Here is a 19,850-nt window from a genome sequence, read left to right as displayed (position 1 = left end):
GTCACAGGCCTTAGGAGCTGATGGAGGAATAGACAGTCTGTGGTTCAACCGTGATGGGAGGCTGGTGATTCAGGTTGGAATTGCAGTCTGACTTCAGTGTGAGTTTGCTTGGCTGTAAATTGAGAGTGAAACCAATTACGTCAAACCTCATATATTTGACTTCATCTTCATTTGACTATTTTTAAAAAGTGACACAGTGCTGGATAGAAAACTTAGGGTATCTGGAGGCACCTGCCCAAAGGCCTCCTTTCTCTTTTCTTTGTTGAGCCTTTGCTGGCCAGCTGTCACCTACAAAGGTGGGCGTGGCTAAGTGTACATTCTTTGGTGATGGTGGACGCGATATCCACGATAGAATCAAAGGGTGGAGGGCTGGAGAGATGGCTCAGAGATTAAGAGCACTGACTGCCCTTCCAGAGATCCTGAGTTCAATTCCCAGCAACCACATGGTGGCTTACAGCCATCTATAATGAGACCTGGCGCCCCCTTCTGGCTTGCAGGCACATGTGGAAGGAATGCTGTACACATAATATAATAAATAAATCAATATTAAAAAAAAAGAAGAATCAAAGGATGGAGAGTGATCAAGGACAGCGGCATTCCTTGCTCCAGGGTTTCCCCATGTGGTACACTCGGTACCCTTATTTTGATAACGGTGGTGCTGACAGGATAAACATGGCGCTCTCAGGCTGGAGCCATAGCTCAGCGGTTAAGAGCACTGGCTACTTTTCCAGAGGACCTAGGTTCGATTCCTAGCACCCACGTGATTGTTCATTATCGACTGTAACTCTTCTGGACTCCACAGGCACCAGGCACACATCTAGTGCACAGACATACATGTAGGCAGAACACCCACACACATAAAATGAAGTGAAAACACAAAGCAGGAAACCCCACTCTTTTGTTAATGAATCGTGGTCATGAAAACAGTACTCTATTACTGACGCTCAACAATGACCATGTGTGACCGTGCTCTTTAACGATGCCTGATGCCCCTTTCCCACGTCTACTAGACTCACACTCATCTTAAATGAGATCAGGATGTCACTGGAGTCACCTTGAGACACATGGCTGAAGGTTAGACACTAAAGCGTTGTTACTCAACATGCCTGCAAGACTGACATATATACATATGAAATAGCTCCATCTTGATGGGAAGGTTTTATCCTTCTCCCTAAGAATCCTTTGAAAAATGCGCTTGAACTACCACGCCTTAGGCTGCACATGTTGGAAGTATAAAATTTAAGATACAAATCCAAGCTAGTAACCCAGCTGGGCCTGTGCTTTATCGAGCTCCCAGGGTCTTTCACAAAGCAGGCAGGTGGCCCTGCCCCTTTACCTTCTGGAAACACAGAGAATAAAAGCAAACAGTCCCCAGGTGCTGAGGGGCCAGATGTAAGCCATGATAATGGCTATCATGATGTCACCTCCGTTTGCCGAGTCTCATCACACAGGGAAGACAGTGAAGGAAGTAAGGCTGTAAATTAAAGGGGAAGAAAAAGCTGCCCTCGCAGGCCTCGTGTGTCTCAGTTGTGGAATTCTCTTCTGCAAGAGGTCACTGAGTCAAATGCTGTGGATGGATAATTTTATGGCCACTAATAAAATTTATAGCCAAAGCAAGCTAAGATAATAAGGGTAATCAAAATGTCCAGCCTCGGGATGGGAGATTGCCATCTTGGCCTGCTTAGGGTAGCTGGAGGCTGGACAGCACAAGGAGGAACTTATCTGTGGGACTCAAGGCCACCGGAATCCCAGAGGTGATTTGTGTGATTTGGAACCTTGGGGACGGGGCCAGTCCTGGGGCAAGTTTCAAATGAGGTAGCGAGCAGTTCTGTGGACAGCATACCAAAAACACTAAGACAATGAATCACTATATTTGAATGCCTGAAACGAGCCCTAAGCCTAAGAAGTCATCTGACCCATGCTGATTTTAGCATCCTACATCCTGAGAGCAGTGTTAGGTGAGCACTCAGCAGTGTTGGTGAGGGATGAGGGTCCGGGAAGGAGGGGTGAGGGACGGGAAGGAGGGTGGCATTTTTCTTACATAAAGGTAGAGAGTCTGACAATTTTATTAGATTTTTTTTTTTTTTTTTGTTTTTCGAGACAGGGTTTCTCTGTGGTTTTGGAGCTTGTTCTGGAACTAGCTCTTGTAGACCAGGCTGGTCTCGAACTCACAGAGATCCGCCTGCCTCTGCCTCCCGAGTGCTGGGATTAAAGGCGTGCGCCACCACCGCCCGACAGCTGGGTTGAAGGGCTTTCTCCATCCCTTGCCCCAAGCCTGTGGCCTCTGATTCCCTTCTCTCCCAGTTCCCTCCACTGAGAGCGCAGACTGGTCTAGATGGGGGTCTTGTTACTCTGTTACTAGGACCATCCTATAAAACATGGGACATGTTCTGTGCAGAGACACATCAAATCACCGGAGGGCAGAACCCCAACATTATTGGCTATCTTCTTGGACTCTGGTCAGCAAATGCTATTCCACAGGATCATCTTCTCTAAATGAGAGAGCAGGGCATGGTCCCCGGGGGAGGTTGAAAGGCATAGACTCTTCGGTGTTTGGGAATGTTTTTCATGGTGATAAAATAGATATAATCCAAAATCCAAAAGGTTGCATCTGAATTACTTTTCATTCTATGTTAAGTGTACGGTCAGCATTGTACGGCTGCACTGACGTTTCTCTGCGATGCTCTTCATCCAAAACAGGCGTTGGAGATCCAGTCTTCCCACCGTGGTCCCCATAACCTCCATTCTACTGTCTATTACTATAGTGGACTGTTGTTGATAACTAGAAAAGAGTACAGAAATGTTTTTCAGTCTCTGGTAGGAACACAGACTGTGGAAGGCTTATGTGACCATACCTCCACCTTACCACTCCTGGGGCAGATGCCTTTGCGTGCCCTCTGCTCCACTGTCCACTGCCCAAATGTTTACCCCGGAGCCTGCACACATCTGCTCAGTGTTGCTCATCTTTGGGCTAAGGCTGCTGTTTGCTCTGCCCTATGGCAAGTTCATTCCCCTAGTTTATACTTCTCGATAACTAGTTTAATCCCAGTTAATTCTAGAGGTTGAAAACTGGAGCACTGACTGTATAGAAACTTCTGGACTATTCCAGGATTACAAAAGAACTGTTACGCATCTTCATCCAGATGAATGTGAACTGATTTGTGCTAATCCTGATCAAAAGTGTTTGGATAAGGAGTTGACAACTGTTGGCAGCTACTGTTGGCAACTGTAAGTAACAAATAACAACAAAAGACATTGTCCCAAGACAGCCAGGTACCGATTAAGAGAAAGTGTTATTAGATGCTATTTTCTGGGACTTGGGAGAGTGTTACGGCATCATTAAATGTAGTTAATTGAAGACTGAATAGGAAACAATTAATGTCTGCAGCTATCTCCAGATAGGGAATAGATGCTGTTTGGAGCTCCCTGCTGTCTTGACAGAGTCAAAGGGAGGTAGCTTTCTGGGTCAAGCTTGCCATCTAAGATAAACCCCATGCTGACACCCACTGATAGCTCCGAGTCATTCTTTCAGTGGGAAAAGTTAAGACTGGTGGCCTACAGATCGCAGCTTACAGTGTGGAAGAAAGGTGACAAGTGCCAGACACTTTTTGTTCCAATTCTGTGCTCAAGAGCATAAGAAAATGTAAGAGTCTCAGTGTCTTTGGGGAGATGACATCTTTGCTGAAATGTCAGTATGAAAATCCCATTATGATTCACAGACACGTGCCTACCTTGCAGTTCACATAGAAGGGGGCAATGTTTGTGTGTAGCATATGCAAAACAACCTACACCACAATCATGGCACATGTATTCTTACCTTCAGGGAGGAACCCCCCCACACACACACACAGTGTGCACACGTGCACCCTCACACCCACAGGCACATTCTTTTCACTGTTACTGTGTGTCACACTTCCTCCATCCTCTCCTCCCCATAGAAAATGGTGATGTTTGGGAAGCAGACAGACACTTTTAAGCGGTGACATGGTCCCATGTAACTGAGCTGGAGGGCTAAGTGTGGGTTTTCATCAGAACCAATCCAAACACGACCCTGTGGTGGAGAACTAGTCCTCCTGAGTGTGTGATTAGAAGTGGTCCCGAGCTTTGGGTTTACAGGAGGAACAATGGTGCAGACAGCAAAGCCTTTCTACTAGATTGTAGGTTTCAGTGAGAAACTAATATCCCGTGGCTTTGGATCTGAGTTTTCTCAGGAATAATCGGGTGTTTTCCACAGTATGGTGAGAGAAGAAAAAATAAGTGTGAAACAGCCTGCACGAGCAAGGTAAATGGAGTCCTTCAGAATTGAGCTCCTGGTTCAGAACTGGGAGGTGATGCTAATGCATCAGGAAGTTCCTGATGGATGAAGCAGTATGGAGGGGCCAGAGCTGGGGTTGGGGATCAGAACTAGAGGCAGCTGGGGGTTCAGAGCTGAAGGGGGGTAAGTTAGACCAAGGGTGGACTGCATAAGAGATCACTGTGGGGGTCACAGCAGTGTGGTACCAGTCTGGGTTTCTTCACTTCCTACCTGTTTTCTCCCAGGGAGTTATAAGCTCTCTGAACTTTCCTTTTCTTCTTAGTGATGTGGGCATGCTGTCTTAGGATTCAGTCTCTCCAGGACCACCCTCAAGACTGTAGGGAGGGCTTGTAGTCACCCACTGCTGCTCATTCCTGTGCCCCCTGCCTCCTCCCACCTGCATCTGACCTAAAAGCCAGAGGGAGGAGTGTTGGACAGAGGTAAGGGAGGGACAGGTCTCAGGGTCTCAGGGCCACAGCAGCTAAGATTCTATTGAGGACACAAAAAACAGAGCCCTGATTATAGCTAGCAGGAAAAGGGGCCCTTCTTACAGGCCCTCCCTACTAGCTGAGAGGAATGGCCACCACCCTGACAGAAACTCAGGAGCCAGGAGCAGGATGGCTACCTACAAAACGGAACAGCATGGGAAACCTGTTTCAAGTGACTCTGTAGAGAGACAGAAGAAGCAGGGAGTCCCCACTAATGGGTGATGTGTAAGGGGACGGAAGCCGGGGTACCAGGGGGTCCTTTCCTTCCTTCAGAAACATGCTGGAAATGACCTAACCTCTTCTTGGGGTCTCCACATCCCAGCCTGGTGCTGCATTGCTCTGCCCTACAGCAGGGAAACAGGAGATCCCCCTTCTCCTTCCTGCCTGCCAGACCCTTCCTTTCACTTAGAAGTTTGTCTGAAAGCACATCTGGAAGTCTCTAAAGTCTCTATTAGCCTGTTATAGATAGTGAGATAGCTTATACACACAAATATGCAACATATAAGTGCATATATGTGGGTGGCTTTATTCTGAGACAGGGTATGTTCTAGGCTCACTAGACATTTCTAGTCTATGTCTAGTTTTCTGGTTTGATTCTTTCCCCGCAAACCTCATGATTCCCCCAAATCTCATAGGGTGAGGCACTTATCATGGTTTAGGTTTACTTTCTAAAATCCGCCAAATCTACTCGCTCTTTAGCTTGTTCAAATACTTGGGTAACTGTGAAAGGAAACTGCTTGCTCCTTTCCCAACTGTGCAGACCCATCACACAGAAACTATATTAATTACCATACTGTTTGGCCAATAGTGTAAATGTATTTCTAGCTAGCTCTGACATCTTAAATGAACCCATTTCTATTCAGCTATGTATCACCACAAGGCTATGGCCAACTGGTAAGGTTCCAGTGGGCATATCCTTATCCTTTGGAAGCTCCATGGCATCTCTTTGACTCTGCCTACTTTCTCTCTGTATCTTTGTTGGAATTTTCCACCTGGCTTTGCTCTGCCAAGTCATTGGTCAAAAAAGCTTTGTTCATTATCCAATAAAAAACAACACATATGCAAAAGGACATCCCACATCATCTCCCTTTTCTGTCTAAATGGAAAGGAAGGTTTTAGCTTTAACATGGTTAAATTACATACACAACTACATATACAAAACAGTTACCAAGCAAGAATTGCAGTTACAATATTTAGTCTACTTACATTTGGCAAATTAAGGAAAATACTCTATCATCTAGCCTATTTTTGTGAGTCTAAAGTTTTATACTTATTTTATCTTTTATCATAACTAAGGAAATCTATAACTATATGTCTTTAACTTTTCAAAGACCCCAGAAGGATATAATATTACCTAAGTAAACAGGAAGTGCCTTGTAAGGAAATTCTGAAGTTTTAGAATTGGTAGAGACATCTCACTGCCTGGACAGTCACCCAACATTTGTCTGTACCATCTTCAGTCTACAGGCCCATAGTATCCAGCAGACTTTTCCATAAAGCAGAAAATTTGAAGGTCTGTTTAGCAGTCACTTTCTTTTGTATTCTGCAGAATGTCTGGCAGACTCTTTTATGAAGCAGGAACCCTGAAGGGACTGTCTCAATTTCTTTAGAAAAGTTGGCCAATCATTTTCTGTGGGTCCTACAAGTCCAGTTCACACAGCATACCATCAAGCAATCCAGGCAAGAGCAGTTTCTTGCCCAAATGACTAGCCTTGTCACATTGAAGGCAAGTTCCATTACAAGTTTCTTCAATGCCCATTAACTTCTCTGAAGTAATTGGTGCTGCCAGAAGCAGACATGTCTCACTGTCAAGAAAAATATAAGTTCTTAAAAAATTTTAAGTGTCATATTCCTTAGGTCTTTGGTGTTGACGATCTATCTAACTGAAATATATCTCTCTATATCTATAAAAATCTAACTAACATGACTATAAGTTTGACTATTATAAATGACTATCTATTAGTCTGTATTTCTTAACTATACATTACACTTTTAAATGAGCTGTACAAACACAATACCTTAAACAAGAGCAGAAATACATATACACAGTGTAACAAAATCAGCTTTAAATTTGTGTCAATAGACCAAGATCCATACCAATGCAAAGTATTCATCTCTATATATCATATCCCCCCTTACATGAAAACAAACATTTATAAGCAATTATTTTGGGAATTTGGGCATAGTTTTCTCCAAACTGCTTTCTGCTGTTTGTTGAGTGAAGTATTTAGGGTTTATAAAGACCTTTTGGAGAAGGGATCTTGTGTCATTAAACCACATTAGCCTGATAGAATCCACAGCTTCTCATCTTCTGTGTAAACAAAAGCAGAACCCTTTTTCCAAAGTAACATATTCTTAGACCCAAATTTTGAAGTCAAGATACCTTTATGTTAGTTTAACTTAGCAGCCTCCAGAAACAAATGTCTTTCTGCAGTCAAAAATTTGAAGAAAACTCAATAATATTCACAATCCAGAGTCTCTGTGTATTTTTATCTTTACGTGTCTTATTTTTTTACTCTATTACTTTTTAGTATTTATTTTATTATCTTTACTCCTTTAATCTTTGACTGTCTGTACCTTTTTTCTGTCTATACTCTTTTTCCTCTCCTAAGCCTACATACATTTTTTTTATACATACCTGTTCAGAGGTTTATTTTTGTCTGAATCTGTCTCTCTTGTGTATCTGTAATTATTTTCTGAACAAGAGTGATTCTTAAAATGCTAAGCGGCATGGCTAGACTAAGACTGCTTTGTCTTTTGGCCCTGCCCAGTCCAACATGGCGGAGGTGTGATCATTGCCATCTCTGCAAGCCATGCTCATTGCCCCAGCTCCAGGGATGCAGCAGGTCTATGTCACCATTAAGTAACTAGTAGCATGCTGTTTACAAACCCCATTTAAGTGTAGGACTTCCTGAAAGAGCCAGAGTTTCATGCTACCAGCATGAACCAGGAAGCAGACTCTTAAAGAAACCCTTCCTTTTTTGCTGTTAATGCTGAGTCAGGAAGCCTTCTCTTAAAGGATTCACACCTCTTCTTGTCTCTAGCAAACAGAGCACACCCTAGAAAATGCTGCTACCAAGAAGCCGTGCTTAACTCTGTTCTTTTGTGTCTAGAATTTCTTCCCAAGCTCTCTCAGGTTTTATGTGGATGTAGTTGCCCCACGTTGGGCACCATTTTGTAAAAGGAGACTGCTTGCTCATTTCCCAACAGCTCAGACCCAAGTAATCACACAGAAACTATGTTAGTTACAATACTATTTGGCCAATAGCTTAAGTGTATTTCTAGCTAGCTCTGACATCTTAAATGAACCCATTTCTATTAATCTGTGTATCACCATGAGGCTGTAGCCTATTGGTAGGGCTCTTGCCAGCATATCCTTCTCCTTCAGCAGCTACATGGCATCTCTTTGACTCCACCTACTTTCTCTCTTTATCTCTGTTGGGATTTTCCACCTGGCTTTGCTCTGCTAAGCCATTGGTCAAAACACCTTTATTTATTATCCAATAAAAACAACACATATATAGAAGGACCTCCCACATCAGATAACAGATGGGCTGAGGAAGGAAAACAGAATGGTATCAGGCAGGGCCTGCATTTCTATTGTGCTTTGTGACCTGGGTGAGTCATGTGTCTTTTTCGCAGCTTTCTCCTCATCTGTGAGTGGGGAGCAAGAGCCAAGCTGTCTAGATACCTTTTGTTGTCTGTCTCCCTTGGGTCTTGGAGAAGGGATAGGACCTGTCAGTCTTAGAGGGATAGCAGATATGTTGATGCTCTTGGTATCTTCAGCCTTTCTGCTTAATGTGTACAGCTCTGGGATGGGCTATCTTCAGTTGGAAGCCAGAGAAGGAATTTGTCTTAGACAGACCTTTCCTAACTCAATCTTATCCAGCAGGCAAGCATTTGTCTCTTTGACTCTGAGGTAATTCATCCATGACTGGCCATATTGTCTTGTGATAATTGTCAAGGCTGAAGGGAGTAAGTTCTTGAGGGTTAGTGACTTGGTGACATGCATGATAGCCCCTTTGTGAGACATTATCCACTGAGCCCCAGCACTCAGAAGCCTGCTTTCCAGTACAGTCAGTGAATGGTGGCTCATCTGATAAGCAAGCTCCTCTCTCAGAATCATCTGGAAACAACATGATTTTGATTGCTGTGTTTAAACAGACACAGCTACTTCTAAGAGGGTGCCTGGCTCCTCTGACTTTCAGTGATAAAGATGTATCTGGACAGGGCCCAGAAGCTGGATGCAGCCAGCTATCCTGTCTACTGTCAGCCAGGGACTCAAGTACAGATTGCAAAGAAGGTAAATATTGAAGTAAATACTGAAGACATCCGAGTCGTGAAGTCGTGTTTGCAAATATGCCTACCGAAGTGCCTGGTACAGCTAAGCACCAAGACCAAATGAACTGAAAAGGAAGGACTGGAAAGTACTTGGTGGTAGAGTGCCTGCCCAGCACGAATGAGGGCATGCCCCGCAAGATAATGAAACCTGGAAAAGAAATACATTTGATTATTTAAAGGACTGTAGGAAAGAAGATTTGATCAGGCAGATGGGAGCAGTAGAAAATAAAATCATCTTTTATTTTAATGCACTTTTGTTATCTCTGCATGCTGCTATGTTGACCTTGGTTTCCAGTGGACAAGCCAGTCCTGGTCCATTATCATGTGACGTGCAACTTGCAGAGAATGACCTAAAGTGTAGAAGGGAAAATGGAAGCACTCCTTAAATATAAAAAAGCACCCAGAATACATTGAAAAAGAAATAAGCTATTGGGAAAGGAAACATCCACAGAGAATCGGGTGAGACTTGGTCCGTGACCTCACCAGGCTGTGCAAGGTGTCCCCAATGCTGCACTCACCTGCTGACTTTCCTCAGATGTCATGGTGAGTGAGAACCAGATGTGTGCTTTAGATAGGAACAAGGTGCCGTGGATTTGTGAGTTTGGTTTTGTTCCTGGATGCTGTCCCGAAGAATATCATGCACCACCTGTGGCTTTATCATTGCCAATCGATAGGGACAACAGTGTATGTGGCAGTGTCTTCATTGTCCCCTCTGGGATGTGGCAGGTTTGGCAGCATAGGAAGCTCCTAGAGGTGACCTGTGCCTATGGAGAGTTAGTAGCCCTGTGGGATACAGGGACACCATCCTTTGGGCCTTCTCTGTGCTGCCATCTCTCCAGCTGCTCTGATTGGGGTCACATTTCTTTCTGGTGTGTAGAAATGAGAGTTAAGAAAGTGCAGTCTAGCAGAATTTCCACCGAATAATGCCAAACTCCCCAAGTTAGAGCAGGAATTTAAACAGAGCTAAATTTCCAGTCAGTAGGAAGCAGACAAATGGCTGTCATGCTAATACTGAGATATATTGTATGTCCCTGGCTCCATCATGGCCAGCCACCCTGCTCAGTGACCAAGGGAAAAGGTCCCTGCCCTGGGCTTTATGGCACCTGTATTTTATAAGTGATGGGAATATTTTCCCCTCAGCATTAAGGGTTGTGGCAGGCTGAAGACATTTTTGTTTGGCTAAAGTTGCCTGTATAGTAGGAGGCCACTTGTTTGTTCTTGGCTGCTCAGCCCCGAAATAATCACACAGAAACCATATTATTTGCAATACGGTTTGGTCAATAGTTTAAGCATATTTCTGGCTAACTCTTATATCCTAAACTAGCCCATCTCCATTAATCTGTGTATCACCACGTGGCTGTGGCTTACCAGGTAAAGTTCTGACCCGAGCGTCTATCTCCAGACATCGCACACTTTACTCCACAACCACCAACCACCATACTAATGTGAGATGAACAGGAATATGTTTCTATACCATATCCTCATTTTCCCTGGAAGTATGGGTCTTTTTAGCAGATTATGGGGGAGATAAACAGAATAGACTATCTATGTGAACTTCTGTTACAAAAGCAATCACTGATTAAAAAAAAATTGGAAACAGTCTCTGCTACATAGGAAGTTCAAGGGCAGTCTACGCTGCAAGAGACCTACTCTCAAACAAACAAAGAAACAAACAAAAACCAGGATACGCTCTAGTCTTATTTCTGTTGCTGTGATAAAATGCCCTGGCAGAGAGTAAGTCAAGCCAGGAATGATTTATTTTGCTGCACTATTCCAGGTTACAGTCCGTCATGGCAGGGAAATCAAAGGATCCCGGGCCTGAGACAGCTAGCTAGTGATGTCACTTGGTCAGCTGGGAACAGTACAATGGATCTCTGCATGTTTGCTTGATCTGTACATTTTTCACTTTTATACAGTTCAGAGCCCAGCCTATGAAATACCACCCAGATTCTTCCAACCTGATCTAGGCCACAGATGGTATCAAGCTGACCAAACCAGCCATAACACCTTACTAATACTGGGGAGGTACATTCCTGCAATCCCAATACTTGAGAGGTAGAAACGGGATGTTGAAGAGTTCAAGGCTAGTCCTAGCTACATATCTAGTTCTAGGCCAGTCTAGGCTCTAAGAAACCCTGTCTCAAATGCAAAAACAAGAAGAAACAAAGCAGAAATCTTTCATGGTCCTGTTAATGGATCCAGAGGAAAATGAAGTCCAAAATTTCTACATACTCCATGAAGATGTGGTAGCTGTGTCTGCTTTTGTCCACCTCTGTAATCTACCTGCCTTCTCACAGCTGAGCTCAAGCACTGCTCCTGAGAACCCTTTACCTGAATCCCTGTATTCTTCACTAGCAGAATTGCTCATGCCTTCATCAACCGAACCTCTGCCTGTTCCTCGGTTTGTGAGCACTTGGGGCCTTCCTGGTGCGAAGCTAGCTAGCATCAGGTCATGTCACAGTTCTGGTCCTGGTCTGTGAAGAGCATGTGGGACACTTTCCCCTCCCCAGGAAGGGAAGAAGTGGGTGTAATGCAACCTACAATGTTGGGGGTTCTTTTGCTCCATTATTTTAGATGGGAACAAGGAAGTGACCTAGCTAACGTGCTGACAAATGGTCAGAGAAACCCTGCGCTCCCCAGGTTACTGAGTGTGGGTGGAATTAAACCCACCGGTTCTCCAGACAGCAAGCTGCTGGCAATGGGCAGAAATCCTGTGAGCCCCAGGTAATGAGCTTCATGTCGTTTTCTTTGTCAGATCTCCCAGCTGATGACAGAGACCGGCCGAGAGGGACTGACGGAATCGGCGCTGAACCGCTACAATGCAGACAAGCCTACAGCCAACAGTGTCCCTGCCTCCCAGGGCTCCTGTGTGGCCAGTGAGACTTCCACAGGTACCTCAGTGGCGGCTTCCTTCTTCGCACGGTAAGAGATGCTCAGATCTTTGGTTCTTTTGGATACACCCGGCTGGTGAACCTCCTGTGTGGATTGGATCAGCTGGAAGCAGTAGAGGGCATTTTAGGACTGTTGACATTGTGAGTCAGACAGTTCTGTGCTGAGAGAACTATCCTGTGCATTATAATGTGCTCCGAGGCATCATCAGCCTCTGTCTGCTACAAGCAGTGTGCCTGTCTCCTTCCTATGTTCTGGAATAGTTGGATGTGACCTGGGTTGAGAACCACTGTTGTCAGAATGTATGGCTCTAAAGATGGTCTTCCTTGGGGTATGGATGCCATAGGTACAGACCTGTGGCTAGTGACCCCAGACTTAATTGCTCATGAACCTGCCAAAAAGAGACTATAAAAGATGGCGAGTGTCTTCCTTCTTGACACACTAGCTGCATATATAACTAATCAAACACTGGGTATATAGCTGATCTTAGGGAGTTTAAAGCCATGAGAACCAAAATTGAAAGGTATTTCAACTATGTTGTCTGCCTAATTTTAGCAGCAAGGCCAAGACGGGACTGGAGACGAAGGACAGCTGAGCGGGGCGGCAGGGTTGTCTAATTCAATCTCATGGTTTTATGACGGAGGAAACTGAGGATCAGGAAGATTCGTCTGAGTTAATTCAGAGCAGAGACAGAAATAGCAGATGGTTGCTACCTCTTCCCCGCTCTTCACAACTCATTCTTTACTTGATACTTGGAGCTAGACCTTAGAAAATTTCTGTCTAGGATTCTCAGACTCCGGAGTAAGTAGGATCTAGAATAAGTAGCATTGGGTATGAAGTCTGAGGGCTTGCGTGGCTCAGTTTCCACATCTATAAAACGAGGGTAATGTCTAGTTTGAAGGTTAAATTATTAAGAATATCACAAGAGTTTAATTCATGTGGGCCTGGCCAGTATACCACGGGGCTTTTCTTACCCATAGGCACAGTGGCATGCAGAGAGGAGTTCGAGAAGGCCGGCGTCCTGGATAAGATACCATTCATACTAGGTGTCAGGGAGGGCTTGTTGGGGGCCAGCTTTGAGGGCCCCTTTGTATCAAAGTGCCCTGTTTATTCTCCTCTGAACATTTGGACTGGCTTGGATATGGGGAACATGACAGAACATACATGTATGCTGGTCATGTTAGCTCAGTCTGTATGTGAATCTCAATGATGTCTGGACCACTAGCAGAGAACTCAAGCTCACTGGGGTGTTACATTCTGCCATGCAGAGCAGGAATGAAGAGATGTAAGAGTTTAGGAGGACATGTCACAAGCCCAAATGATCCTGAGACCTGAGAAACTTATCAAAGTATAGCCACAGGCAGGTGAACGTTGGCTAAGGAGTGAGAAGTCACTGCAGGCAGAAATCTTTGGGTCACCGTGTAAAAGGCCATTTTGATGGCTCTGTGAAGTACCCACATGTGTGAGTAAAAATTGAGTGAAACCTAAGAATGGGAGGGAGCCATCTCCTGGCTCTCTGGAGTTGAAGGAGAACTTGCTGACCATCCATATCCCTTAGAAAGTGAGGTCCCTGTCCGAGGTGTGGGGTGAAATTGTACTGAGTGGCTAACTGGTCCCCATGCTGGACAGAGCACGCCTTCCTTCAGTGTTCTGTGGGGTTGACCTCTCACCTTCTAACAGGGTACTCTTTGAGAATGAAAATTCAGTGTTTCAGAGGATTTCACACAAAACTGCCAGACCCACAAAATAACACCGAAGGAAGTTTTGACTTGGGAAGACATTAGGGGCTGGAGCTCCTGGTGGACTCTGTTTAGGGAGAACAGGTCCCGGGCACCTAAGATGGATGGGGGTGGTGATAACAGAAGGAGGCTCTGCAGGTGATGCCAGCAGTGAGCAAGGATGCCAAAAGCTGTCTCTTCAGAATGCAGGGATTTCAGGGCTGAGCTTTCATAGCGGTGAGAAAGATCCAAGGGGGTTGCCTCTCCCTGAGTACCTATTCTTCACTTTATTTATTATGATGTATGTATTATGTATTATGTATTATGTATGAATGTGTGTGTCTACCTGTCTTTCTGTCTGCCTGTCTGTGTCTGTGTGCATGCATTGCCTGCATGCCTATCTATCTATCTATCTATCTATCTATCTATCTATCTAGTCTCTATCTATCTTTGTGTGTGCATGCACATGCATGTACATATAGATCATAGGATAACTTGTGGGAGTTGGTTCATTTCTTTCACCATACTGATTCAGGGATTGAACTTAGGACATCAGGCTTGGTGGCAAGCACCTTAAGTGCCAAGTCCTCCTTCTGGCCCCTTTGTATCTTCTTGGCCGCGAGAAATGATAGGACCTGGAGATGGTGTGAGCTTGTCTTTGAAGTGTACAGCAGGGCAAAGTGCTACACAAAACCACATGCACACACTTTTCCCTCATCGCTTACCCATTGCTTTGGTTTGTCACTGGGCCTTCTGTAAATTAGGTGGCAACCTGCCTGTCATTATCAGGTACCTACAGCAAATAGAGAAGACCCATCCAGGATCTGCAGTACCAAGAAACAGAACCAGGGCTCCATCACTTCTTTGGATCCCCAGAGATCCATGAAGAAGGATTCATACATTTCTGTATCAAGTTCACAGTAACTCAAGGCCCATTGTCTTAGTCTGCTCTTGTTCCTGTAATACAATGTTCAAGATGGTGTGATTTGAGATTATCTCTTTTTGTTCTAGAGACCGGGGAGTCCATGACCAGGGTACCAGTACCTGTGTAAGGGCTACTCTATGTTTCCAGCATGGCATCTTGCTGCTCTGCCCTTGTGAGGTGGAAGATAGAAGGGCAAGAGAGACAAAATTTCTTCTGAGCTGCCATGGTTTAGTGGCCTTCTGAAGGCCTAACCTCTTAAGACGAGGGCAGTAGTGATACAGTTCCAAAATAAGCTTTAGAGGGGACACATTCAAATCACTAAGAATAAAAAATTCTCCTTCTTTAGATCATAAACATCTTGGATAAACATCTTGGGAGTTGTCTGTACTTCGTAATTTCAGTCCACAGTTCTTAGGAGAAAAGAAACTTTAAAAATAACAACAGCCCAGGCTATGAGTGTAGCTTGGTGGAGAGGGTGTTTGGCTGGACTGTCAATCCTGCATAGATTAGACATGGGGGTACACGCCTGTAATCTCAGCACTTAGGAGACAGGAAGTTTGAAAGTTTAAGGTCATCCTTGGATACATAGTGAGTTAGAGGAGGCCAGCCACTCTGTCTCAAAGAAGAAGGACTAAAAGTGATGATGGTAGATCTAAAGAAGAAGTTGGCACATCTATCCTCAAATTGATCAGTCATGTGTTGGTATTGAGCCCGAAGGCCGTTTCAAATGTGTGAATCCGATAACATCCATTTTACATCACTGAGAAGAAATGATGAGAGAGGAGGAATGGTTAGAGTTCCCCATGTGTTGACTGCTCACATATTATGTCCTTTGCTTTCTATCATTTAAAGTACACAGAACCCAATGGAGGGGAACCCTGTCATTGGGGGTTGAGAAAATGGAAATTTCACTGTCATTCGAAAAACAATGAGTAGATCCTGTATCATGTATGGAATTGCCTCAAACCTTGGAAAAGAAAATGAATCCTTCAGATGACCTCATATCTTCACACAGTTTTCATTCCCAAATAACCTGAAAAACCATAAACAACTGTGGTCTCTGTCTGTCTCCTTCCTTCTGTGTCTTATACTTAATGGCTTACCATTTGGAGATGTGGTCACACTACTTTTTTTTCTGTTGATTAAACATATAGCTGTCCTGGGTTTAAATATTCTGGATAAACTCTAGTGTTCAATGCCCACTGTGATGGCTAAGACTGAGCAGTAAATAGGAGATCAGTAAAATCCACCTCTGGATATGTCTGGGAAGAATTCCCAGAGACAAGAGGACCATGAAGGTTCTGCTATCATGGATGGATCCATCAAACCCTCAGTGTATTCATAAATAATATGATGTTGTCATGTGGGGAAGGGTAGGAGTTGAGACTTAGTTGAAAGAAGTTGACACTGTGAACATGTCCTTGCAGGTTGCATGGTGCCTGGACTCCTTCCTGTATTTCCCCCTCTCTTTGCTTCCTATCTCTTAGTAATTGAAGATCAGCCACACACTGCCACTGCCATGTTCTATCAAGAGTATAGGGCCAAGTCTCCATGGATAGAGCCCTCTGAAATGTGAGCTAAGATAAATCTTGTCTCCTTTGAATTGTTTATGGCAAGGATTTTGGTCACAATGATGACAAGTGACCAACACGTCTTATGTTCATTTTGTAGGATCCAAGTGCTCTGCCTTCTCGCCTGCCATACTGTCCTGTCCTCTCATAAAGTCACTGTCATGCCATGGTAGTCCTCTCACCAGCCTCCCCCAGGGACAGATCTTAGTGCATGTACACACACACACACACACCACTTCTCTCACCTTTTGTCTTTGGTCCAAACTTGTTCTTTTCTTAGGGATGTTGCTATGCTGGCATCTGTCAAATCCTCCCTGCCGTTCCTTCCATCTTTGTCTTTAAGTGGCTCCTCTACCGCCTGACAGTTTTCTCCAAGTTTCTCGAACATGTCCCTGACTATTATATGACTGATTTGAACAGTAGCTCCTGAGGCTGGAGATTGCCATTGTACTAAAACTAGGTCAAGGGTAAGCTGATTGTAGGGGCTGACTTTTGATGCCTAACACTGCTGTGAGGACCATGTTTCCTCTCTGGTCAGCCCCCAGTGGACCAGTCTTAGGACCACATATGCACACGTGGCTGAAGTTAGGACTATCCCTATTCTTATTGTTATTCCATCTACTGATAGCCAAATAAAAATAGTCCCTGGTTTGCACTGACTACAGCAAAGGCTTTGCATGTGTAATCTTAGATAGAGGAGGTTTCCTTTCATCCCTGGCTACTGTACACTTAATAGTGGTACTTGATCGTGTGCTCTGAACTTATTAAGTCCAAGAGGGATGAGGAGGATCATGGGACTGCCCAGAGTTGATGCTCTTGTCCTCTATCAAATACAGTTCCCTGCAGGGACGCTTGCAAAACACATCAACAACCATTACTGGGAAAAGCCACCTGAACACCACGATTGGTCTCGGGAGATGCAGGAGAAGAAAAATGGAGCCAAGATTCGTCTCTTGATGACTTAGGGAGTAGAGCCAGGGCTTCATTTCTGCCTCTGACTTTACTGACTGGAGCAGCTAAATTCATTATTAGAATTACACCTCAACAGATTTTTAAAAAAACATCAAGAACCCCAGAACACACAAACAAGAGCTGTGTCAAAACTTTTAAGATATTATATTGGATTCTCTGTAATTATTCTTTCCAGTTTCTCGTGTTCCCATAGAAGCACATGGTATTAACCCTGCTTCCTTGTTCTTGAAGGTCTCACTCAGATGGACTTTCCTCCACTCCTTGTCCGCCACATTGCTTGTCTTTCCTCCATTCTAACCCTGCCTAGTCCACAGCTTCCTAGGGAAGCAGGGCCACTGTGGCCCTTCCTATGGGGCACTGGTGAGGGCCAACGTGCAATCATGTCACTTGTCCTGGCCCAGGACACCCAGTTGTGAACAGACCTTAAGTGTGAGGCCAAAGCACCATCTGCTGGTGGGGAGGCTCCCTCAGAGCTCCAGTGGGGGCGTCTTTTCCCTAACCACCTGCAGGAGTGGCCTTGGTTCCAGATGCTCCAACCTTTCCTGTCCCTTCGCAGCTAAGCCGAGCTAGGCAAGAATCTAGGAAGACCAAACTATCAGCCTCAGGATCTCCAGCTTATGTATTCCTGGCAGGCTTAGCTTTAGTCTTCTTAGAAAGGGTTCTGAGCACTTCTTGGAAAAGAAAGAACTGCGCTCATGCATATGGATGATGTGAACTTTTAGGAGCTTTAGTTGTAGAAGTGGAGTTTCTCTTAGACTCACCTCAGTGGCAGTGTGAGCGGAAGACAATAAGAAGGAGCCGAGTGAGTAGCTGGTGCCTTTGGATTTCCGAGGCCCCAGGAAAGAGTATCAGGTGTAGGTTGCATGAAGAAATAACTCATGATTGCCCGAGACATGGCAAAAGCAATTCAAACAAGTGGCTGCATTTAGTCCCTACACTGTGAAGCCCTGTGTTAAAAGGAATCTGAAGGGCTGGGAGTTTGGATCAGCGATTAAGAGCACTCGTGGCTCTATTAGAGAACCTGGCTTTGAGTCTCAGCACCTGGATAATGACTCACAGTTGTCTGTGACTCCAGGCTCAGGGGATCTAATGCCCTAATGTGTCGTCCTAAGCATCCATCTAGACAGTTTGTATTGACTTGGGCAGAGCAGAGCAGAAGTGTTACCTGTTTGATACATACCAGTGTGAGACCCTGCACCCTTGAGCGCCTCCCTAACCAGCTCCTGCTATGGAGAGCACACACCATGTGCATTTCCACCTACACAGCAATTATGTTTAACTGCCATCTTGTCGAGGTATTGGCTATCATCTCGCAACATCTACAGAGCATTTGAAACAAACCCCGGGCATGCAGTGGTATGAATGTTTGAGGAAAAAGCATCAGTGAACCTGTAGCATCCCAGGAATCCCTGTTAGTTGCCTTCTGCATCTGAGTCTCTAGTTTTGATTGTCTTCTTACTGGTGTTGGTGATAGACTGGGAAGGACACTGAAGAATGCAAATGGGAAGATGGTCCAGCTCAAGGCTTAACCTCAAGCCCTATACTAGACAGATAACTTGACCTCTCCGATCTTTGATTTTCTATTTTTCCTGGATATCATCTGTCTGCTTCACAGTGTCATGGTGAAGATAACATGTGATCATCTGAGTCTTTGAGATGATATTAACACAGAACCTGCCACAGCAGGATAGATCCCTGTCCTGGGTGGAAAACTCAGTGAACCCTCCCTGTAAACACCCACATGACCCTTGCCTTTGTCTGATCTTTGTAATCCTGCCTGATAGCTACCCAAGTCTCTAGAGCCATTGCAAAGATCTAGCTTCAGGCCTTAGAAAGGAAGCCACCTATACAGGGAGTACAGACTAACAGCTCTTAAAACCCATAAGGAGTCAGAGCCCTTTGGTAATGAGATCTCCAAAGACTGGTGGAGAAAAGCCCACCCTGAGACCATGTTCTTGTGGGTTCAGTTAGTCTACTTCATAATTCTAAATTTTTGAAGGTTTGTTTGTTTGATCTGTTGACTGAGTCAGGGTCTTCCTTTGTAGATCAGTGTTGTAATAGGAGCGGCAGGCCGCTTCCCACCGCTCAGCTCCCGCACGGCTAGCTTTACCCGAAATAACAACACACAAATTGTATTCTTTTAATCACTGCCTGGCCCATTAGTTCCAGCCTCTTATTGGCTAGCTCTTACATATTGATCTAACCCATTTCTAATATTTTGTGTAGCACCACGAGCTGGCTTACCAGGAAAGATCTTAACCTGCATCTGTCTGGAGTGGGAGAATCATGGCGACTCACTGATTCGGCTTCTTTCTCCCAGCATTCTGTTCTGTCTACTCCGCCTACCTAATTTTCTGTCCTATCAGGGCCAAGCAGTTTTCTTTATTGATTAACCAATGAAAGCAACAGATAAATACAAGACCCACCTCCATCAGATCAGGTTGACTTTGAACTTACTGTGCAGTTCAGGCTGGTGTTGAACTTAGGATCCTCCCACCTCTACTTCCCAAGTGAAGCAAGCATCCATCACCATGCCTGGCTTTGAAGGTATTTCACTTCTTTATGTGCCTCTTTCCCACTTTCCCAGCACTGGGATTATGACTGAGTACCACTGTTCCTGGGTTTTACTTGTGGGTTCTGAGTGATAGAAAC

At 44.7% G+C, this 19,850-nt stretch overlaps 1 protein-coding gene across 1 annotated transcript in view; it reads left to right on the top strand.

The window, feature by feature from the left end:
* Positions 1-19,850, top strand: part of Kif26b (kinesin family member 26B) — a 409,589-nt gene that overhangs the window by 181,047 nt on the left and 208,692 nt on the right. Inside the window, exon 4 of the mRNA XM_057770142.1 lies at positions 11,879-12,045. Within this exon, the coding sequence (XP_057626125.1) occupies positions 11,879-12,045 (167 nt within the window). The remainder of the gene's footprint in view (positions 1-11,878; positions 12,046-19,850) is intronic.

Source organism: Chionomys nivalis, chromosome 5, assembly GCF_950005125.1.
Source record: "Chionomys nivalis chromosome 5, mChiNiv1.1, whole genome shotgun sequence".
NCBI lineage: Eukaryota > Metazoa > Chordata > Mammalia > Rodentia > Cricetidae > Chionomys > Chionomys nivalis.
This window is presented reverse-complemented; position numbering and strand designations above follow the sequence as displayed.